At 40.4% G+C, this 24,373-nt stretch overlaps 1 protein-coding gene across 3 annotated transcripts in view; it reads right to left on the minus strand.

Moving 5' to 3' along the window:
- Evi5 (ecotropic viral integration site 5) overlaps nt 1-24,373 on the minus strand; it is a 171,088-nt gene that overhangs the window by 18,267 nt on the left and 128,448 nt on the right. For all 3 annotated transcript variants that reach the window (XM_045138140.1, XM_045138139.1, XM_045138142.1), the window contains one exon: nt 21,302-21,397. In XM_045138140.1, coding sequence (XP_044994075.1) covers nt 21,302-21,397 — 96 coding nt within the window. The remainder of the gene's footprint in view (nt 1-21,301; nt 21,398-24,373) is intronic.

Consider the following 24,373-nt stretch of genomic DNA (forward strand, 5'->3'; position numbering starts at 1 on the left):
AAATTATGAACTCATCCTGAAAAAATGTACTATTCATGGGCCCTGAATTGTCTTTTTTTTTTGTCTTCCAGAAGACAAAAAAAAAAAAAGAATGTTCAAAACTGGCTATTGAGTCAGCCTGGTGTGGTGACACACATCTAATCCCAACATTTGGGAGGCTGAAGAATTAATTGTGAGTTTAAAACCAGCCTGAGATTTTAAACTTTCTCATTCTGATGTCTCTTTGCAAATCAATAAATCAATAAATAAACAAACAAACTAAGTATAGTGGCACATGCCTATAATCACAGTGTTGGGGAGATGGAGACAGAAGGATGCATGGTGTTTGTTGGCCAGCCAGTCTAGCCTAATTGGTGAGTTCCAAGCCAATGAGAGACTCTGTCTCAAAAAAAGGTAGGTGGTTATTTTTGAAGATAACACCTGACGTTGTCCCCTGATCTCCATGTGCATGAACACATGTATGAATACACCTCCCCTCCACAATTCAATTATAAAAAAGACAACCCAGTTAAAAAAATGGGCAAAGAGGGGCTGGAGAGATGGCTTAGTAGGTAAGGCACTTGCTTGCAAGCCTGAGAGACCAGGTTCGAGTCCCCAGGACCTACATAAAACTGGATGCACAAAGTGGCATGTGCATATGGAGCTTATTTGCAGTGGCAAGAAGCCTTGGTATGCCAATTCTTTCTCTCTCTCGAGACCTTGCTTGCAAATTAATAAATTTTATTATTTATTTATGTATGCATTTATTTGATTTTTCAAAGTAGGGTCTTGGTCTAGCCCAGGCTGGTCTGGAATTCACTATGTAGTCTCAAGCTGTTTTTTTTTTTTTTAAATATATGTGCTATTTTGTCATATATTTCTACCACCCCTGTCATATTCATAATACTGTGTTTTTAAAAATATTTTATTTTTGTTTATTTATTTGACACGGGGGTGGGGGAGAAAGAGAGAGAGAGAATGGGCATGCCAGGCCCTTCAGCCACTGCAAACGAACTCCAGACGCTAGTGCCCCCTTGTGCATCTGGCTAACGTGGGTCCTGGAGAATTAAACCTGAGTCCTTTGGCTTTGCAGGCAAATGCCTTAACCGCTAAGCCATCCCTCTACCCATCAAGCTGGTTTTGAACTCACAACAATCCTTCTACCTTGGCTTCTCCAGTGCTGGGATTAAAGGTGTTAACCACCACACCCAGCAATTTTACTTTTTTTAATGGTCAAAGGACCTGAACAGACACTTCCCTAAAGAAGATTTAAATGGTCAACAAGTGTATGAAGAGAAGTTCCCCATGATTAACCCATGAGTGGAATGCCAATGGAAGCCAGTGAGATGCTGCCTCATACTCACTAGGGTGGCCATCACCAAGAAGAGAGAAACAGGAGTCAGCAAGACTGTGGGAAAGTCAGAGCTTCACAGACAGCTGATAGGAATGCAAAGTGCTATAGTGGCTTTGGAAAACAGTATGGTAGCTTTTCAACCTGTTGAAATAGAGCTACCATAGGATCCAACAAGTCTACAATTACATATCCCATCAAATATAAATGCATGCTCATAAAGATGTTTGGAATACTCAATAGTATCATTATTTACAATAGCCAAAAGGTGGGAGGAAACCAAATTACTACCACCTAGTCAATGGATAAAATGTTTTGGGAGATTGTTAGACACAAAAATAAACCAGGGCTGAAGAGATGGCTTAATGGTTAAGTTCCTCGGTACCCACGTAAAGCCAAATGCACAAGGTGGTGCACGGAGTTCGTTTGCACTGGCTGAAGACATAGGCAGACCCATACCCCCACTGCCCATGCCTCTTTCTCTTTCTCAAATAAATAAGTAAAATTAAAAAAAAACCCAGCCAACCAAGAACAACATAGAACTACATAGTAAAATATGAATGAATCTTAAAACCACTGGGCTCAGTGAAAGAAGCCAGTTCTACAAGACTACTAATTGTTTGATTTTATTTACATGAAATGCTCAGTATCAGGATATTTACTATAGAGAGAAAGTATATCAGTTTTTACCTAGGAAGGAAAAAAGCTTAGAAATAATGAGAATGATTACTAAGGTTTTTTTGTTTTTGGTTTTTCGAGGTAGGGTCTCACTGTAGCCCAGGCTGACCTGGAATTCACTATGGAGTGTCAGGGTGGCCTTGAACTCACGGCGATCCTCCTACCTCTGCCTCCCGAGTGCTGGGATTAAAGGCATGCGCCACCACGCACGGCTTAAGGTTTCTTTTTGAATTGATAAAGAAAAAATTTTAGAGTTGATGGTGATAATGGTTGAACACTCTGTCAATATACCCAAATTAAAATTTTTAAATGGGCCGGGCGTGGTGGCGCACGCCTTTAATCCCAGCACTTGGGAGGCAGAGGTAGGAGGATCGCCGTGAGTTCAAGGCCACCCTGAGACTCCATAGTGAATTCCAGGTCAGCCTGAGCCAGAGTGAGAACCTACCTCAAAAACCAAAAAACAAACAAACAAAAAAAATTTTAAATGGGTGAACTTAACTTTCCCATCAATAGAAAAGAAGTGGTGGCTACCTTTGCAGCTTAAAAAGCTTAATGTTGAACTGGGCAGGCATGGTGGGAAGCACAGGTAGGAGGATTGCCGTGAGTTCAAGGCCACCCTGAGCCTCCATAGTGAATTCCAGGTCAGCCTGGGATAGAGTGAGACCCTACCTCAAAAAAAAAAAAAAAATCTTGGGCTGGAGAGATGGCTTAGCGGTTAAGCGCTTGCCTGTGAAACCTAAAGGACCCTGGCTCGAGGCTCGATTCCCCAGGACCCACGTTAGCCAGATGCACAAGGGGGCGCACGCGTCTGGAGTTCATTTACAGTGGCTGGAAGCCCTGGCGCGCCCATTCTCTCTCTATCTGTCTCTTTCTCTCCCTCTCTCTCTGTCACTCTCAAATAAAGAAATAAAAATGACAAAAAATACTTAAAAAAAAAAAAAAGCTTAATGTTTTAGCCAGGCTTGGTTTGGCGATACACGCCTTTAATCTCAGCACTGGGGAGGTAGAGGTAGGAGGATCACTGTGAGTTCGAGGCCACACTGAGACCTCCCTTGAAAAACTAAAAAAAAAAAAAAAGTTTAATGTTTTAGGCTAAAGTTAGTAAAAGGAGATAAATGCATTTGTAGTACTCATATTTTTCAGAATTGGTAACTTTTAATAATGTAATTTTTACAACACACACACACACATATAGACATTTGTAGGTGCTTGGAACATGGTTTCAAATGTCCATAGTTTGAAAAATCACCAATACTCTATTACTTTAAAAAAAAAAAAACACAAGTTCAAGGGCTCAAGAGATGGCTGAGCAGTTAAACGCTTGCCAGTGTAGTGTGTGTATGTATGTATGTATGTATGTATGTATGTATGTATGTATGTATGTATGTGTGTGTGTGTGTGTGTGTGTATATATATATATATATATATATATATATATATATATATATATGCCTCTCCTTCCCATTTTGTCAATGAGCACAAAATAGGCTTTCAGACAAGGTTAGTATCCCTCCCTTCCCCATCCTGATGTGCTTCACAGGCTGCTCAGTTAAGATTGGGTACTTGCAAACCACATGACCTCATGAATGCTATCTTATCATATCACAGGTTCCTCACGCTGACCACAACTTAAATCAGACAGGCAGCAAAGTAGCACAAAGTCTGTGACACTCAGTACTGGCATGACATTTCCAGCTGTCCTGTTTGTGGGGAGAGAAAAATCTGATGATCTCATGTCCAACTGTATCTGCGAGATATGGCTCACGAAAAGCACATGATTTACTGCACTAAGGACTTCCAAACACAGTTTAAAATTGTTAATGTTTGTAAATCTGAGAGCCAGCAGTTCATCTTTTATCAATTCTCCTTTAACAGACATTTGTAGGTGCTTGGAACATGGTTTCAAATGTCCATAGTTTGAAAAATCAGCAATACTCTATTACCTTAAAAAAAAAAACAACAAAAACAAGTTCAAGGGCTCAAGAGATGGCTGAGCAGTTAAATGCTTGCCTGTGAAGCCTAAAGACCCCATTTCAAAGCTTGATTCCCCAGGACCCACGTTAGCCAGATGCACAAAGGGGCGCACACATCTGGAGTTTGTTTGCAGTGGCTGTAGGCCCTGGAGCACCCATTCTCTCTCTCTCTCTGTCATTCTCAAATAAATAAATAAAAACAAAAAATTTAAACAAATCAGTCTTTAGAAAAAAAACAAACTCAATTAAAACCTTTGCTTGATCTAAAAGAAAATGAAATTTTATAAGTGATAATATCAAAATCAAAGTTGAAGAAACAGGACTTAATTTTAGATATAGAACACTAATAAATAAATGTGAGCCAAGCATGGTGGTACACGCCTTTAATCCCAGCACAGGTAGGAGGAATGCTGTGAGTTCGAGGCCACACTGAAACTACACAGTGAATTCCAGGTCAGCCTAGGCTAGAGCAAGACCCTACCTTGAAAAACCAAAACCAAACCAAAACAAACAACAACAACAAAAAAAAAAACACATGTGGATCAGTGGCATAGCCACAGTAAGTTACCCATATTCCAGTAAATAATTCCCCCGCACCCATGTTTATATGAGCAACCTTAATTTAACTCAGTGGGGGGAGAGAGGGAGGGGCTGCAGGGGAGTGTGGGGGGGAACAAAGGCATAAAAGCAGGAAGGGGATTAGTTGGAAAATGGTAGTGTCAGAGGGAGGAGAACACCTCACAGTGAGCTCTGCTGGTCAGGAAGGTCTTTAATGCCCCTCCCCACAAACATCACAGGGTATTGCCAAGGCTTTTGGTTGGGCACCAGAACTAGAAGGTTAAGACCCTATTGCTGGAGACACCACATACTTATGCTGCAGGTCACTGAGAAATCAAGCTGGAGCTGGTTTGGAAGCCTGCTCTCTGGTGACTAGATGTTATAGTGCTGGAAAGAGCTATGCAGCCTGCAGGGGAGAAAAGTCATCAATAGTCTACAAGCTACATGGCTGGCCAACCAGGCAAAATGTGTCAACTGGTGCAATGGTGGCATGGCTGTTATGAGGAAAACCAAATGCTCTGTACCTAGACTTGAAGCCTGCTCCATGAGAGGAAATTCAACTGTTGTACTGAAAACCTAATGAAAAGTCTATGGCCAGTGAGGTCATAAACCATGGGAGGGAGAGAGCTACTACTGTTGTTGGCTAAACAAATTGCCCTCTAAACACTTACGTTTATGTCCACATATTAATGCTACTCTCATGTTTGGTTAGAGAAGCCTTTTTCAGATGGTGGTGACCACTGGGGAGACTCAAAACTCATCCGCATGCTAAGACAAAATGGCAGTGGAGTGTTCAGCACTGAGACATCTCTATCACAGCATTCAAGGTTCAGGGACCACTGTGGAAGAGGTGGCAGAAGAATGTAAAAGAAAAAGGAAGGGGAGGAGTGCTTTGGAATGCCGTCTCCTAGACACAAAGTGACCATTGCATTCCTTACCTCACAGTGGCTGCCGCTATATACACAAGACCTGATAAAAAATGAGATCAAAATAGAAGAGGGACTAGTTGGAAAACAGTTCAGTGGAGGAGGGCATTGGGGAGGGGAGACAAAGGAGGTACATAGTAGTAAGGCATTATGAACAGGGTACATTGTGCATATGAATAGAAATTGTCCATAAAAAGTTTAAAAATAGGGCTGGAGAGAGCAGGTGCTTGCTTGAGAAGTCTGAGGACCCAGGTTTGACTTCCCAGATCCCACATAAGCCAGGTGTAAAAGGTGATACATGTGCAAGGTCGCACGTGTGCACAAGATGGCACACACATCTGGAGTTTGATTAAAGGGGCTGGAGGCCCTGGTGTGCCAATTCTCTCCCTCTCTCACTTAAAAAAAAAAGCTTAAAAAGAAAAGAAATAAATGCATGCCCTTTGTCAGCCATATATGGCAAATATTTTTGCCCAATTTCACTGTTTTAACAGTAAATCACACAACCTCATTTTAGAAAATGAAAACAAGAACCTGTAAGAGAAAGAAATATGAAGAATATAAGCTGAGAGTGGTTAGGCAATGGGTTTTCATGTCACAGAGTGAGTCATTCTAATTCAAATAAACACATACTTATAGACCTCCTACCTACAGTATTTATGTGATGGCTACAGAGGTCATCAAGATGGCTCAGCTGTAATAAATAAGATACTTTCCTAAGATAACAGAAACAGTTCTCTTTTATTTTTAATATTTAATTTATTTATCTCTTTGAGCGAGATAGAGGCAGATAGAGAGAGAATGGGCACACCAGGGCCTTTAGCTACTGCAGCTAAACTCCAGACACATGTGCTACCTTGTGTATCTGGCTTACATGGATACTAGGGTCTTGAACCTGGGTCCTTTTCAGGCAAGGAACTTAACTGCTAAGCGATCTCTCCAACAATAAAATATTTTTAAAAAAACATTTCTGGGGCTGGGTATGGTGGCACACACCTTTAATCCCAATACTTGGGAAGCAGAGATGGAAGAGTCATAGTGAGTTCAAGGCCACCCTGAGACTACAGAGTGAGATCCAGGTCAGTCTGAGCTACAGTGAGACCTTCCTAGAGAAAAAAAAAATTTTTTTAAGACAACAACAACAACAAAAATTCTAGCTTAAAAAAAATGTGAATCTCAAATCTTGGCTTTAAGTGTTGCTATAGTTTGGCTCTTACGTGTCCCCTAAAGGTTCGTGTTTTACAGCCTTGGTCCCCAGTGTGACACTGCTGGGAGGCACTGGGAGCTTTAAGAGAAGGCGCCAGGCTGGGGACAGGGCAGTGGTGTAGCACAGGACCAGGAGCAGGAGCAACAGGAAGGAGAGAGGGGAGAAGGGAGAGGAGAGAGAAGATAAGAGGCAGAGGGAGGGGACAGAGGGAGAGTGAGGGAAGAAGGAAGACAGAGGGGGGGGTGGAAATAGGAGAGGGAAGAGGGGAGGGGAACGGAGGGAGAAAGAAAGGAGAGGTGAAAAGGGAGAAGAAATGAGAGAGTGTAGAGAGAGAGGAGAGGAGAAAAGAGAGGAGAGGAGAGGGGAGAACAGATGAGAGGATAGAAGAGAGAAAGAGGAGCGCCTAAGGAGGTCATTGGGGAAATACTCCTGCAAGGACTTAGTGGAGTTCTGGTGCCCTCCTCACTCTCTCTGGACATGGTACAAGTGCTTTTGCTCGACCACACATTCCTGCCATGATGTGCTGCATCAGCACAGGCTCAAAGGTAACAAAGTCAGGCTGGAGAGATGGCTTAGCAGTTAAGCTGCTTGCCTGCACAGCCTAAGGACCCAGGTTTAATTCTTCAGAATCCTTGTAAGCCAGATGAACAAGGTGACACATGAGTCTGGAGTTCGTGTGCAGTGGCTAAAGGCTCTGGCGCACCCATTCTCTCTATCCCTCTCTTTCTCTAATATTAACTAATAAATATATATATTTTAAACCTGGCACATCCATTCTCTCCCTTTCTCTCTAATAAATAATTTAGTTAACTAATAAACATATTTTTAAAAAAGTAACAAAGTCAACAAGTCATCGTCTGGAACTTAGAGAACAGAGAGCTAAAAAACAAGGTTGTCTTTACAAATTTAGTATCTTGGGCATTTTGTGATAGTGATGTACAACTAGATGACAAGTATTTGAGGGGCTGGAGAAGTAACTCAATGGTAGAACTCATGCCCACTATGCAAATGGACCTGTATGTGGTTGTCGGGGACCCACTGAGGCAAGGGAGTGGTGCCCTCACACGCTTGGTTCTCACCCTGTATGGGAACATCTAATGTGTAATTGTCTGTGACACAGCTGCCTTCACAGGACCATTTACTTGGCTACATACTGTTTTAAGTGCTTTTCTGGTTTTAATTTAGTTGATCCCAGAAATAATTCCTACAAGATAATTGAAGAACAGAGAAGTTAATTAGTTTACCCATCCTAATACACCTAGAAAGTGCTGAAGCTGGGAATTGGCTGCCACAGGCCCCCTACTATCTAGTGAGGCAGACACAAATGAGCTGGAATGTGGTAGCAGGAAAATCAAGGTTGAGTCACCCAAATCTACATGATATATGACATTGATAAGTACCATGGTGTTAGTAGTTCAAAAGTGACCTTAAAGTTTTCTACGCATGTTGAAAATTTGTTCCACTTAATAAAGCAACTAGGCAAAGGAATTAGAATTACCTTTTGAAATTAAAGAAATGTAAATCACATTGAAAATATTTTTTAAGGCATCAGAAAAATTCAGCACAGGTATTTAAAGGAGAAAGTTACATTTTAGTGTATGTAAACTATTCTTAGGCCAGAATAAGTGTATATGCTCCTAGAGCACCCACTGTAACTAAAACCATTACACTACCAATAGTAAGTGAAGATAGCTGTGAAGGCCTATGTGGCAGGTGGCGCACACTGTAATGCCAGCACTGGGGAAGCAGAGGATGAGGATCTCAAGTTTGAGGCCAATACCTTGTGAGTTGGGTGAGGTGCCACATGCCTATAATCCCAACTACTCTACTCAGGGGCTGAGACAGGAAGACTAAATTTGAGCCCTGTTTGGGCTACACAGTGAGAACTTAAAAAAAAAAAAAAAAAAAAAAGCCAGTGTGGTGGAGCATGCCTTTAATCCCAGCACTTGGGAGGCAGAGGTAGGAGGACTGCCATGAGTTCAGTGCCCCCCTAGGATTACAGAGTGAATTCCAGGTCAGCCTGAGCTGAGACCCTACCTCAAAAAAATAACAACAACAACAAAAAAAGCAGGAAGGGAGAAAAAGAAAAGCAAGTGAACACACACACATACATGATATATTTATAATATATAATGCATTTATGCATGCCTGTATTCAAAGAAACATTTTTGTATCACTTGGGTAGTATGCATTTTTCCCCATAAATGGCAGCAAGATTCCACAGGACCCAGAGAAGTCTAGTTAGCTGGTTTGATTTAACATAGTATTAATTCCTCAGGACCTATATGAGCTCTGTGAACACTTCTTTTGGCTTCTAAACATGAATGAATTTCTATCTGTTTCTATGCCCCTTTCCTGGCATTAACAGGATATAATCATTTGCTTATAGCGGCAGGCAGCTGTAAGAAGACAGCCCTGTGTCGCAAAAGTAGGTTTTCTTAACAGTGAGACTCTATCATTTTATTCCAAGTTTTCTGATTTAAATGGTCCACATGCCCAATTTGCCTGACCAATTTCTTTCCACTTTGCAAAATCCGGGCTGTATGCTGCTACTATTTTATCCCTGAACATGTCTAAGGAGGTAATAGAACACAGGTTAGTTGGCTTGGCATGTATAAGTGTGAAGCCATACAGCAGACACTGAAAGGATCTACTAGTGACTACAGCAAACAAACAGCACATATACACACACCCAAAAAAGCAAACAAACAAAAAACCAGTTGCATGCTTAAATACATTATTAATAAATACTTCAATATCAAGTTTCATATTGAAAGGCAAAGAATCTGACAAATTCTACCATATAAACTATAAATCATGAAGATCAGACTCCCTTTGGTCATCTCTGAAATGGTCTACCAAAGAAAGAAAATAGTGGAATACAAAAGTAATACTGTATTTAACATCCTTAAAAAAGTTGATCAAGAGCCGGGTATGGTGGTGCATGCCTTTAATTCCAGCACTTGGGAGGCAGAGGTAGGAGGATGGCCGTGAGTTTGAGGCCACCCTGAGACTGCATAATGAATTCCAGGTCAGCCTGGGTCAGAGTGAGACCCTACCTCGAAATCCAAAAAAACAAACAAACAAAAAGTTGATCAAGGAGGCTTCCAAGTAAGATGGCTGCATAGAAGACATAGCAATCCAGCCGAGGGAGGGATTTAAGCAAAACCACAGCAAAATTCACTCTGTCCAAAAAGTTAAGGGCCACAGTGGAGAAGCAGGAGAGACTAAGATCTATCAGGAAGGAGGAAACCCTCTAGAATCCCACTGAGGGGCTTATGGACCGGGATCGGATCTGTGCGCCCACCTAGTGCCCAGCAACAGAAGGGGATTTTCCAACCTCATCAGCCTCCTTGCAAAGTGAAGCAACCTGAAGGGAAGACAGCAGAGGTCAGCTGAGGAGCTGCTGAAGGGGACACAGGTGGGACCAGCTAAGCAGTTCTAGTGCAACTCCAGGCTTCCCCCAACCGACAGCACTGCAACCCTCCTGAGAAAGAATTCAGCTCCCAGTGGCCAGCACAGCTGATCAGAACACCAGATCCACAGCACAACACAGAAGGATCGAGGTGGGCACTCAACATTGGTGAGATTTGAAGCCACCCCAAAAGGTAACGAGGCTGACTGACAAAAAAAACAGGTACAGGGCTGGAGAGATGGCTTAGTGGTTAAGCGCTTGCCTGTGAAGCCTAAGGACCCCGGTTTGAGGCTAGATTTCCCAGGACCCATGTTAGCCAGATGCACAAGGGGGCACACACGTCTGGAGTTCATTTGCAGTGGATGGAGGCCCTGGCATGCCCATTCTCTCTCCCTCCCTCCCTCCCTCTTTCTCTCTCTCTGTCACTCGCAAATAAATAAATTAAAATTTTTTAAAAAGCAGGTATACAGGCTCGCACTGGAATTTCTAATCTCTCTTTGCATGTCAGGGCAGGTTACAGTTTACATATTCTTGGTTGACTTTACCATTCTCAATTAAGCTGCATTTGGGGGTGACCTATTGAGGCTTTCAAATTTATAGGGCCTTTGTCTCTTTCTTTTGTCATTACTGGGTACAGGGTCTGATTCAGAGCCAGGTTGACCTGGAACCCATTTCAGAAGAGAAATCTCAACTTCCCTGCTGACAGGATTAAGGGTGTACAGCAACACACACCCTAAAGGATTTTGGCTTTATAAGATTATCTGTTTGTTTCAATCCCCACACTTGCATACTCTGGGCTGATTTTTATTGAATGTGTATTATTATTTTTATTGAATGTGTATATTGCTCAGCTGAATTTTAGAATTTGCCAGTATTGCTCCCAGCAATACCTGAACAGCAGACAAACTCAACAACTAGGGATTACTTCTAGGGTTGGATTGGAATACAAGAGCTACACTCAGCACTTTAAACTCTTACTCTGAAGGTACATAAAGTTGGATTTCCAAATCTAACAACACCGCAGATAATTAGAAAACCCAAGCATCAAATCAACTCAGGATGCAAAAATCTCTACATTATAAACACAAACAAAAAATTAAAACAATACAATCCCACCAAAAATTATAAATCCACCAAAAATGGCCCCAATGACACTGTTTTCGATGAAATGCCTGACAAAGATTTCAAAACAAAAGTTTTATGTATACTCAAATCAAAGAAGAAATAAAAGGAATTAAAGAAGAAGAAAAACTCCTGAAGGCATTACAAGAGAACACAGGAAACCAGCTTAATGAAATAAGGAGGTCATTGTAAGACATGAGTAAGGAAATAAAAATATTGAAGAAAAACCAGGCAGAAATACCAGCACTGAAAAAACCAGTTAGTCAAATAAAAAACTCCGTGGAAAAATCTCACCAGTAGAATGGATGAAGAAGAAAATAGAATATCTAAACCAGAAGACCAGGTGGCATATCTAATATAGTCCAACAGAGAGAAAGACAAGCTAATAGGAAGGTATGAATGGGAATTTCAAGATGTCCAGGACACTATGAAAAGACCAAACATAAGAATTCAAGGTATAGGAAGGAGAAAAATTTCAATCCAGAGGCTTAGTAGGCATTTACAACAAAATCATAAAAGAAAACTTCCCTAAATTGGGAAGAGATGCCAATGCAGATACAGCAAGCTTTTAGAACACCAAATAGACAAAACCTGGAAAGAACCTCTCCTTGGTCATGTTATAATTAAACTACTAACCAAAGAAAATATTTTGAAAGCAGTTAAGAGAGAAAAAGCAAGTCACCTATAAAGTCAAGCCCACCAGGATCACAGCAGATTATTCAACACAAATGTTAAAAGTCAGAAGATCTTGGAATGATGTATTCCAAGTTCAACAGGTAACAACTGTCAACCAAGACTACTTTATCCTGCAAAGCTATCTAGCCAAAGTGAAGGAAAAATAAAGACATTTCACAACAAAAACAGGCTAAAGGAATTTATGACAACTAAGCCAGCTCTACAGAAAATAGTTGAAGGGATCCTTCATGCCGAAGAGAAAACAAAGCACACATGTGAGGGAACAGGACAAAATAAACCATACTCAAATAACAGTTAAAAATAAGAGAGTAAAGGGAAACAGGAAGCACTACAAAAGAATGGCCAGAATAAAAACATACAACAACAACAACAATATCAATGTCCTCAATGACCCAACCAAAAGACACAGGCGTGAAAACTGGATTAAAAGGCAAGATCCTGAACTGGGCGTGGTGGTGCATGCCTTTAATCCCTGCACTTGGAAGGCAGTGGTAGAAGGATCACCATGAGTTTGAGGTCTGCCTGAGACTACATAGTGAATTCCAGGTCAGCCTGAGCTAGAGCAAGACCCTACCTCAAAAAACAAAAACAAACAAACAAAGGCAAGATCCTGCCATTTGTTGCCTCCAGGAAACTCATCTCTCGATAAATACTGTCTTAGAGTGAAAGGATGGAAAACGGTATTTTAAGCAAACAGGCCTAGGAAACAAGCAAGGGTTGCTATCCTAATAACTGACAGGATAGATTTCAAACCAACATTACTGAGGAAAGATAAAGAAGGTCACTTTATACTGATTAAAGGAACACTCCAACAGGAGGACATTACAATCTTAAAATGTATATGCACCTAATATGGGGGCTCCCGATTTCATCAAACACTATTAGACTTAGGTCACAGATAACACCAAACACAATTGTAGTGGGTGACTTCAATACCCCACTCTCATCAATTGACAGGTCATTCCAGCAAAAAATAAACAGAGAGACATCCCGATTAAATTTCATGGAACAAATGGACCTAGCAGATATCTATAAAACATTCCATCCAAACGCTGCAGAATATACATTTTTTTTCAGCAGCACACAGAACAGTCTCCAAAATCGACCATATATTAGGACATAAAGCAAATCTTAGCAAGTACAGGGAAGTTGAAATAATCCCTTGTACTGTATCTGACTACACTGTGATTAAACTACAAATCAGGAACAAGAAAAACTACAGAGCATACAGAAATTCATGGAGACTAAACAGTACATTATTGAATGATGAATGGGACATTGAAGAAATCAAAAAGAAAATCAATAAATTCATAGAATCAAATGATGATGAGAATATAACATAACAAAACCTTTAGGACACAATTAAGGCAGAGGGAAAGTTATAGCTCTAAGTGTCTACATTAAGAAATTAGAGAGTTCACAAGTAAACAATTTACTGCTTCACCTTAAGGCCTTAAAAAAAGAACAAGCCAGGCGTGGTGGCACATGCCTTTAATCCCAGCACTTGGAAGACAGAGGTAGGAGGACTGCTGAGAGTTCCAGGTCACCCTGAGACTATATAGTGAGTTCCAGGTCAGCCTGGACTGGTGTGAGAGACCCTACCTTGAAAAACAAAAATAAAACAAGAAAAGAAAGAAGAACAAGGCAAATCAGTAGATGGGAAGAAATAATAAAGATTAGGGCAGAAATTAATGAAATAGAAACAACAACAACAATAACAACAACAACAACAACAAAACAAAAACCAAGGACTGGAGAGAGGGCTTAGCAGTAAAACGCTTGTCTGTGAAGCCTAAGGACCCCGGTTCAAGGCTCGATTCTCCAGAACCCACGTTAGCCAGATGTACAGGGGGGCGCATGCATCTGGAGTTCGTTTGCAGTGGCTTGAAGCCCTGGAGTGCCCATTCCCTCTCCCCCACTTTCTCTGTTTGTTGCTCTTAAATAAATAAATAAATACACACACACACACACACACACACACACACACAAATACAAAGAATCAAAGAAACAAAGAGCTGGTTCTTTGAAAGGATAAACACGATTGATCTGACCAGAAGAAAGAGAGAAAAGACAAAAATTAATAAAATTAGAGATATAAAGGCACCATTACAACAGATACCAAAGAAATTCATAAGATCATAAGGACATACTTTAAGAATATATATGCTTTTAAGTTTGAAAATCTGAAAGAAATGGATGATTTCCTTGATTCATATAACCTACCAAAATTAAATCAAGATGAAATAAACCATATAAATAGACCTATAACAAGTACGAAGATCCAAGCAGTTATAAAAAGTCTAGGCCAGGATGGATTCACTGGTGAATGTTACCAGACCTCCATTGAAGAACACACACCACTGCTTCTCAAACTTTTCCATAAAATACAAAAGGAAGGAATTCTACCAAACTCCTCCTATGAAGCCAGCATCACCCTGATACCAAAACCAGACAAAGACAGAACAAAAAAAAAAAAAAAAAAAAAAAGAAAAAGAAAAAGAAAATTACAGATCAATCTCCCTCACGAACATAGATGTAAAAGTCCAGGAATAAAATATTGGCAGACAGACTATATCAGAAAGATTATTCACCCTAACCAAGTTAGGCTTTATCCCAAAGATACAGGGATGATTCAACATATGCAAATTGAGAAATGTAATACCCTATATAAATGGACTGAATGACAAAAATCACATGATCATCTCAATAGGTACAGAAAAGGCATTCAACAAAATCCAACAAACCTTCATGGTATAAGACCTATAGAAACTGGGAATAGAAGGAATATATCTCAACACAATAAATGCTATTTATAGCTAGGTGTGGTGGCGCACACCTTTAATCCCAGCACTGGGAGGCAGAGGTAGGAGGATCACCCTGAGTTCGAGGCCACCCTGAGACTCCATAGTGAATTCCAGGTCAGCCTGGGCCAGAGTGAGACCCTGCCTTGAAAAACCAAAAAAAGAAACAAACAAACAAAAAAAAACCCTTAAAAGCTATTTATAACAAACCTACCACCAACATAATACTAAATGGGGAAACACCTGAAGTTTTTCCACTATATTCAGGAACAAGACAAGGGTGTCCCACTGTACCCCCCCTTTATTTAATATAGTACTGGAAATCCTAGCTATAGCAATAAGGCAAGAGACACTCATAAAAGGGATACAATCTGGAAAGGAAGAGACCAAATTATCATTATTTACAGATGATATTATTCTATACATAAAGGACCCGAAAGAATCTACCAGCAAACTGTTAGGGATGATAAACACTTTTAGCAACATAGCAGGATACAAAATAAACACACAGAAATCAGTAGCTTTCCAATATACTAACAACAAACATGTAGAGGATGAAATCGGGGAATCACTCCCATTCACAATTGCCTCCAAAATATATAAAGTACCTTGGAATAAATGTAACCAAGGATGTGAAGGATCTCTACAATAATCTCTACAAACACTTTAGCGAGAAATTACAGAAGACACTAGGAAATGGAAAGACATCCCTTGTTCTTGGATTGGAAGAATCAATATTGTGAAAATGTCAATCTTACCAAAAGCAATCTACATACTTAATGTAATCCCCATTAAAATTCCAAAGGCATTGTTCACAGAAATAGAAAAGAACAATCCTAAAATTCATTTGGAAGCACAAAAAACCTTGAACAGTCATAAACAATTTTGAGCAACAAAAATAAGGCCTAATTTTAAGCTATATAACAAAGCCATTGTAACAAAAACAGCATTGTACTGGCACAAAGACAGACACATAGATCAATGGAACAAAATAGAGGACCCAGACGTTAATCCAAGCAGCTACAGCCATCTGATTTTTTTTTTTTGTGTGTGTGTTTTTTATTTGTCTGTTTTGTTTTTCAAGGTAGTGTTTCACTCAAGCTCAGGCTGACCTGGGATTCATAGTAGTAGTCTCAGGCTGGCCTTGAACTCATAGCAATCCTCCTACCTCTGCCTCCCAAGTGCTGGGATTAAAGGCATGCGCCGCTACACACAGCTTGGCCATCTGATTTTTGACAAAAATGCCAAAAATAGGGGCTCTGCAGTTAAGGTGTTTGCCTGCAAAGCCTAAGGACCCTGCTTCAATTCCCCAGGACCCACATAAGCCAGATGCACAGGGGGTGCATGAGTCTGGATTTCATTTGCAGTGGCTGGAGGCCCTGATGCACACATTCTCCCTTTCTCTCTGCCTCTCCCCTCCTCAGATAAATAAAGAAATAACATAATTTTTAAAAATGCCAAAGATATTCATTGGAGAAAAGACAGCCTCTTCAACAAGTGGTGCTGGAAAATTGGGTATCTATATATAGAAGGATGAAAATCGATCCTTGTCTTTCTCCATGCACTGGAATCAAAGTACAGATGCATCAAGGACCTTAATATTAGACCTGAAACTCTTAAACTGCTAGAGGAAAAGGTAAGGGAAGCCCTTCAATATATTGGCATAGGCAATGACTTTCTGAATATAACCCCAATGGCTCAGGAAATAAAACCACTAATCAACCACTAGGATCTCATGAAATTACAAAGCTTTTGTACAGCAAAAGACACTGTGAATAAAGCAAAGAGACAACCTACAGAATGGGAGAAAATCTTTGCCAACTATACATCTGACAGAGGATTAATATCCAGAATATACAAAGAACTCAAAAATTAAAGTAAGAAGAAATCAAACAACCCAATTTAAAAAATGGGCTATGGAACTAAATAGAAAGTTCTCAAAGGAAGAAATATGGACGGCATATAAACATCTAAAAAAGTGTTTTACATCCTTAGCCATCAGGGAAATGCAAATTAAAACTACTTTGAAGCCGGGCGTGGTGGTGCATGCCTTTAATCCCAGCACTCGGGAGGTAGAGGTAGGAGGATTGCTATGAGTTCGAGGCCACCCTGAGACTCCATAGTGAATTCCAGGTCAGCCTGGGCTAGAGTGAGACCCTACCTCAAAAAAGAAAACAAAAAATAGAACAACAACAAAAAAAAACTACTTTGAGATTTCATCTCACTCCTGTCAGAATGGCTACCATCAAGAAAATAAATGACAATAAATGTTGGCAAGGATGAGGAAAAGGGGAACCCTTCTACATTGTTGGTGAGAATATAATCTGGTAGAGCCATTGTGGAAATCAGCGAGGAGGTTCTTAAGAAAGCTAAAAATAGATTTACTATATATGATCCAGCTATAGCATTCCTAGGCATATACCCTAATGACTCTTCTCACCATGTTTATTGCTGGTCTATTCACAATAGCTAGGAAATGTAATCAGTCTAGATGCCCCTCAATAGATGGATGAATAATGGAAAGATATGGTACATTTACACAACTGAGTTCTATTCAGAAGTAAAGAAAAATGAAATTGTGAAATTTGCAGGGAAATGAATGGATCTGGAAAGGATTATATTAAATGAGGTAACCCAGGCCCAGAAAGCCAAAAGTCACATGTTTTCTCTCATATGTGGGTCCTAGCTACAAATGTTTAGACGTGTGTGAGCTGGAACCAAAAATGAGTAGCAGAGGCCAGTAAGCTAGAAAAAGGCTATAAGGGAGGGAAGAGAGGGAAAGACTTTACAGGATGGTATTGTATATATGTAAGTAGGAGGCCCAAGGGGGGGGGAGGGTCAATCAAAATTCAAGATATTCTGGCTGGCCATGGTGGTGCATGCATGCCTTTAATACCAGCACTGGGGAGGCAGAGGTAGGGGGATTGTTGTGAGTTCGAGGCCAGCCTGAGACTACATAGTGAATTCCAGGTCAGCCTGGGCTAGAGCGAGACCCTACCTTGAAAAGCCAAAAAAAAAAATTCAAGATATTCTGAGTAAGACATATAAAAGCCTACTTTTTTGGATAATGGCACATCCAGAAGCCATAGATTGCTACTAGAAAATTTTCAGGGCCAGGGATGGGATACCTTCTGGTGAGTTTTGGCCAGGGAGGTCCCTGTTGCCTCAAAAACATTACAGGCTGTGGCCAAGGCCCTTGGTTTCCCATGAGTAACAGATGGTAAGACCCTATTGCTGAAGACTTCACATGCCTAGGCAGCAAGGTCACTGAGAAATCAAGCTGGCACTGAGCTGAAAACCACCTCCCTGTAGACCAGCCGACTGAAAGCTGGGAAAAGCTGCACTGCGTGTAGCCCTATGGGAGACAGAAGTCACCAGTGGTGCAAACAGTGGACACTGGAAGCCTCAAGTTTGGCCAGACAGACCAAATGACCGAAATGGGTGCGATAGTGGCATGTCTGCTCTAGGGGAAACCAACTGCTCTCTAATTGGACTGGAGGCCCGCTCTATGGGAGGGAATACATGCTTGGTACTGAAAACCTAATCAAAAGCCTATGGCAGGGAGGTCATGAGCCCTAGGGGTATAAAGCCTGCTCTTGTCTGGCTAAATGCATATAATATTCTTATCAAATTGCCCTGAAAGTACTACACTTAATGTTCATATTCATATATTAATGCTACTCTCACTTTTGGTTAGAGAAGCTTCTCTTTTCAGATGGCGGTGACCACTAGGATGAACCAGAGGCAACATAGTGCTGAGAAGTGACAGAGGAGTGTCCAGCACTGAAACATCTCTATTACACCCTCCAAGGCTCAGGGTCCACTGTGGAAGAGGTGGTCCTACGATGCAACCATCCAGACAGAAACTGGCTGATATCCACAACCTCACAGTGTTTACCAATACCTTCACAAGACCCTCATAATAGGAGAAAAATTCAATGACATCAAAGTAAAAGACAGACTAATGGAAAGAGGGAGAGGATACAATGGAGAGTGGAGTTGTGAAGGAGAAAGTGGGGGAAGGGAGGGAATTATCATGCTTTATTGTCTGTAAGTATAGAAGATATCAATTTAAAAATTTTAAAATAAGCAGTTGGAGAGATGGCTTAGTGGTTAAGTGCTTGCCAGTGAAGCCTAAGGACCTGGTTCGAGGCTCAATTCCCAGTACCCATGTAAGCCAGATGCACAAGGTGGCACATGCATCTGGAGTTCGTTTGCAGTGGCTGGAGGCCCTGGCATGCCCATTCTCATTCTCTCTCTCTCTCTCTCTCTCTCTCTCTGTCTTCCTGTCTGTCTGTCACTCTCAAATAAATAAATAAAAATAAACAAAAAAAATAAGTTTAGGGCTGGAGAGATGGCTGACTGGTTAAGGCACTTGTCTGTGAAGCCTAAGGACCTACATTCAACTCCCCAGAACCCATGTAAACTAGATGCACATGTTGGTGCATGTGTCCCCAGTGGCTAGAGGCCCTGATGTGCCTATTGTCTCTCTCATGTATATAAGTAAAAATAAAATATTAAAAAAACAACAAAAAAGTTGATCAACAATACAATAGCAATTACAAGAGTAAATTTAACCTGTTGTTTAACCTCACTTTAGTGATAAACTCTGAAACAGGTGAATGAAATAAAAAAAAATGTCTGCTCAGAAAACAATGAAAAAGAACCTCCAACTGAATACCCACAGTGCTTTTATATAACCTATTAAATAACTCCTAGTTGTCAAGGTTCACCATAATCTTATGCTACTAGGTTCAATTGTACTTCCTAATTCTTGGTCACATTAATCCTTCCATTACATGCTTTTCTAAATGCCCAGCCCTGTATTCATGTTCACCTCTGTAGGTAGCCTGGGCTATAGAGTAAGTCTCAGGTTAGCCTGTACTAGAGTGAGACCCTGCCTCGGAAATGGGGGGAGGGCACACAAACAGGTGAAGATTATTTTTGAGATTCTGAACCTCTCAGATTTTTAAAAAATTTTAGTCATTTTTATTCATTTATTAGAGACACAGAGAGAGGCAGAGAGAGAGAGAAATCGAGAATGGGCGTGCCAGTGCCTCTAGCCACTGCAAATGAACTCCAGACGCATGTGTCACTTGTCCATCTGGCTTACATGGGTCCTGGGGAACTGCACCTGGGTCCTTTGGCTTTGCAGGATAATGCCTTAACTGCTGAGCCATCCCTCCAGCACCCCCTCAGATTTTATCATGGCTAACTATTAACATATAAAGGAACAATCCCTTCTTTTCTGAACCTTATGTCATATTACCCATTTTCCCCCTCCACTTGTGATGTACTCTTAAGACTAACTACTTCCAGGAGGTTATTACCCCTGAACACTCAGACTTCAGCTGACAGTGTAAAACCAGGAAAGGGTAATGTCGACCTATACTTATTCCTTGGAGGGTTATGTGGCCAAAATGAAATGCTTTCTCTTCAGTTTTTGAATCAAATCATAGATATGCTATCCTTTTGAATTTCATTAGTATTAGTAAATTTTATTTTACAAAAATTCAAAGAAGGGCTGGAGAGATGGCTCAGTGGTTAAGGCATTTGCCTGCAAAGCCAAAGGATCTGGGTTCAGCTCTCCAGGATCTATGTAAACCAGATACACAAGGTGGTGCATGCATCTGGAGTTCATTAGCAGTGGCTGGAGGCCCTGGTGCACCCATTCTTTCTCTCTTGCTCTCTCAAGTAAATAAATAAATTAATAAAAAAAAACATTTAAAAAAAGAATTCAAAGAAATGTACTAGATATCTATCATCAGAATAGTAATGGACAGAGAAACTGACCCATAGCTATATTGGCAACAAGTGTCTCTAGTAAAAAAACATGTCAAATAATTCAAATTAGTATAATAACTAGTAAAATTCTGAAATTTTCATGGTCTAGCTCTCACAGATTCTAGGTAGTGCCAGTTTAAAAAGTATTCAAATACTAAGAAATCTGTTAACTGGTATTAGGCAAGTATCCTTTTTTGCAACCTCAGTAATAGCACCATGGGGGAAAAGATGGCAAAAATAAAAAGACTTCCTCTACATCCAACGGTAAGCACCACAAACTTATCCAGCAGGTAGGAGGAAAAGCTTAACCTAAGTACATTTGAGACTTGCAGGACTACCAAGGTTTTCCAGATTATAATAAATGAACATTTGACAGGAAAATATTAATTGTTCGTTTAGATTATGACCAAATGTTTAGAGTAACTAAATCTTCAATATTTGAACAGAAAGTTCCTTTTTAAAGACAGTCTTGGGCAGGAGAGATGGCTCAGTGACTAAGGTCTTTGCCTACAAAGCCTAATGACCTGAGTTTGATTCCCCAGTACTCATGTAAAGCCAGATGCACAGTGGTGCCTATTCCTGGACTTCATTTGCAGCACCTGGAGGATCTGGCTGCCTATTCTTGCTATCTCTCTGTCCTTTTTTATCTCTCTCTCTGCTTGTAAATAAATAAAAAGACAGTCTTTAAGATATTAATTATAAGCATGCATTCACAATGCTTAGAACAAGAATATCAATCTTATTATCAGTCATCAAATGCTGCCCTACAGAGGAAGGAAGAAAGAAATATTTGAGATCAAAACTTATCACTTACCTCGTGATTCAGCTCTGCTATCTGATCTTTCAGTTCTCTAATATACTGGTTAGAGTCACACTTGTTAAGCTGTCCTTGAAGTTTTCCCTCTTCTTTCTATTTGGTGACAAGTAATAAAGGAAAAGCAGGACATGATTTTCAAAGCATGTACTTCAGTATTTCAAGATATAGAACAGTACAAGCACACATCCTTTAGTTGAATTCTGTGCAAGTTTACCTTATCTCTGGAAAGTAATCATGGTGATTTAAATACTATTTCACATTTAAAATGCTTAGTAGATGCTTACAACTCATATAATTTACAAAAATGTACCTTTTGAGAAAGTCTTAGAACTCAATGATCAAACAGGTTCTTTGATAACAAAATTACCCTAGAATTTCAAAGCCATTTATGGCATTATTTTTCCATGCAGATGTTTTTCTGTCCAAATCATAGGACAACCAGTGCTCAGTGAGGAGCTTGTGAGACTTCCACAGTCATGCTGGGAATTTACTTGTGCAGAAACAGTGCACAAGTAAAAAAAAGGGGGGGATCAGCTGTGAGTCTCCTGGAATGTGTAATGGGAACATTAGAAGCAACTGGATAAAAGGTGCTGCTGACTGAACAGTTTCTGAAGATGGTTGAGACCATTTTCAGGGGGTACAGACTGGCAAGAGGAAGTGCCTTTTTCTTATGCTGTATGAAAACAAGCATAGTGGGCTACTTACAATGAGAACAGACTGCTTTTTATATCTCCACATTATAAGTAGGAACCCATGCACTGATGCTTAAAATGTTCAGAAGCGCTGATCTAGAGTTCTCTCCTGAAACTAAGTCAGTCCAGATAACAGAAAAGTATGAACTGACTTTCAACATCTGCCACTCAGTTTCCTTGCATGGGCACAATCATTATTAACAGCTTCTACTGTAGTCTTCCACGATGGTTTGCACATGTTTAATCAAACACACATGAACATACTTATTTTAACCATACACAGCCGGTGCGCATGCTGTTTATCATCGCTTAGCAACACAATGGGGTTGACATGCAATAGAGCGCGTACAGAGCAGGAAGGCATGTGTTGAGTCCAGAGCTCTGTAAATCCCTGTGAAAGTCACCTTAGTGTTATCTGAGTATTCATGGGTTTTTGAAAACTTGTTTTAAAATTCTCTTAGTTAGCTGAGTGGTGGCTCAAGCCTTTTATCCCAGCACTTGAAAGGCTGAGATAGGAGGACTGCTGTGAGTTGCAGGCCAGCCTGAACTAGAGTGAGACCCTACCTCAAAAGCAAACAAACAAAAATTTCAGTTAGAAGTCTTAATTTGGCCCAATGGCCAGAGAAAAAGCACAACCAATGGGACAGCTAGTAGTCAGGTTCCTTGCCATTTCTGATGTCTTCCCGTTTTTCCATTAAGTTCCTTTAGTCTAAAAACTACTTTGAATATGGATTACTGTCATTTGCAGTCAAAATAATAATATCGAATATCCTGAGCACTTAATGAGCCCGTCTCACTTGAGGTTCCCTAAAGGAATTAAACCCTAATGCCTATGGCATCCTTATATGTAAATGATTCAATAATTCCTCTGCATCTGGGCTGGTACTAATGAGGTATTATTTATCAAGAACTTATTTAAATCATTTTTCTGCATAGATTAATTACTTCTTGAGCTCTGATGGAGAAAAACATCAGTTCTATTGTACCAGGAACTGCTCTAAATCCTACATGTATCCAACACAACAATTCCATTCAGTAGATATTCTTGTTATTTCTACTTCACAGATCAGGAAACTTAAATGAAAGAGTAAACTGGTTGCAAAGGTGTTACAGAGTTGATATATTTTTGCCCTACTCTATCATATTCTGAACATGAATATAGGAAATTTATACCAAGGACCAAGCAAGCTGGGTGTGGTGTTGCACATTTTAAAAAAATATTTTATTTATTTATCATTTATTTATGAGAAGGGGGGGAGAATGGGCATGCCAGGGGATCCAGCCACTGCAGACAAACTCCAGATACATGTGCCATGCACATCTGGCTTACATGGGTCCTGGGGAATTGAACCTGGGTCCTTTAGCTCTGCAGGCAAATAAATGCCTTAACTGTTAAGCCATCTCTCCAGCCCCATGGTGCACATTTTTAATCTCAGCACACAGAGGGCAGAGGTAAGAGCATCACCAGCCTGGGACTACATAGTGCATTCTAGATGTGCCTGGGATAGAATGAGACCTTCACCTTGAAAAAAGCAAAATAAGGTCCAAGCAAGATAGCTTTCCCAGAAGTTTACATATTTACTTGAGTATTTATTTTAGTCTTTGGTAACTAACATAAACTGGAACATAAGAGATCTAGGGTGAAATGCTGTAACCCCTCACATTTATGGACCAAGTGAATGATGCATGTTATCCATTTAGAGCTTCCCTGGACAATGACATGTACTTTTTAAATTGAATTTTTAAATTTTACTCATTATTTGAGAGAAAGAGAGAGACAGAACAGACACACCAGGACCTCTAGCCACTGCAAATAAAATCCAGATGCATGTGCCACCTTGTGCATCTGGCTTTACATGTGTACTGAGAAAATGAACCTGGGTCTTTTTTTTTTTTTTCAGGCAAATGCCTTAACTGCTAATCCATCTCTCCAGCCTGACATGTACTTCTGTCAGCACCTGAATTTTAATCAGCCCACTTCTTAACGATTTCAAAGACAGAGAATAACACAGTAACAGAAGAAAGACTCAGGGACTCATCACAAAAACTCAGTCTGTTTCATGACTAACTCATCCTAAGGTTTTCATTGGCTCTACATTTATTCCATCTCAGGCCTCATTATCTGCTCAAAGTAGGAAGCGTGAAGCCAATAGGTATGAGTAAGCAGGAAGGAAGTTCAAGTGAAGCCAGGACAAAGAACTATAAGGAGGGAGGGGGCTCACTAATACAAAGTAAATGAGCCCCTTATTCTTACAGAAGGTATCCTCCAAGTCCCAGCACCCCAAATGGCACAGCAACTGAGTAAACAAATGTACTTCCAGAGGGAACTAATGTGATTGATGAAGACCATGTCCATGGATGTGATCAGCTGTCCTAT

This window comes from Jaculus jaculus, chromosome 19, assembly GCF_020740685.1.
Source record: "Jaculus jaculus isolate mJacJac1 chromosome 19, mJacJac1.mat.Y.cur, whole genome shotgun sequence".
In the NCBI taxonomy this organism is placed as follows: domain Eukaryota; kingdom Metazoa; phylum Chordata; class Mammalia; order Rodentia; family Dipodidae; genus Jaculus; species Jaculus jaculus.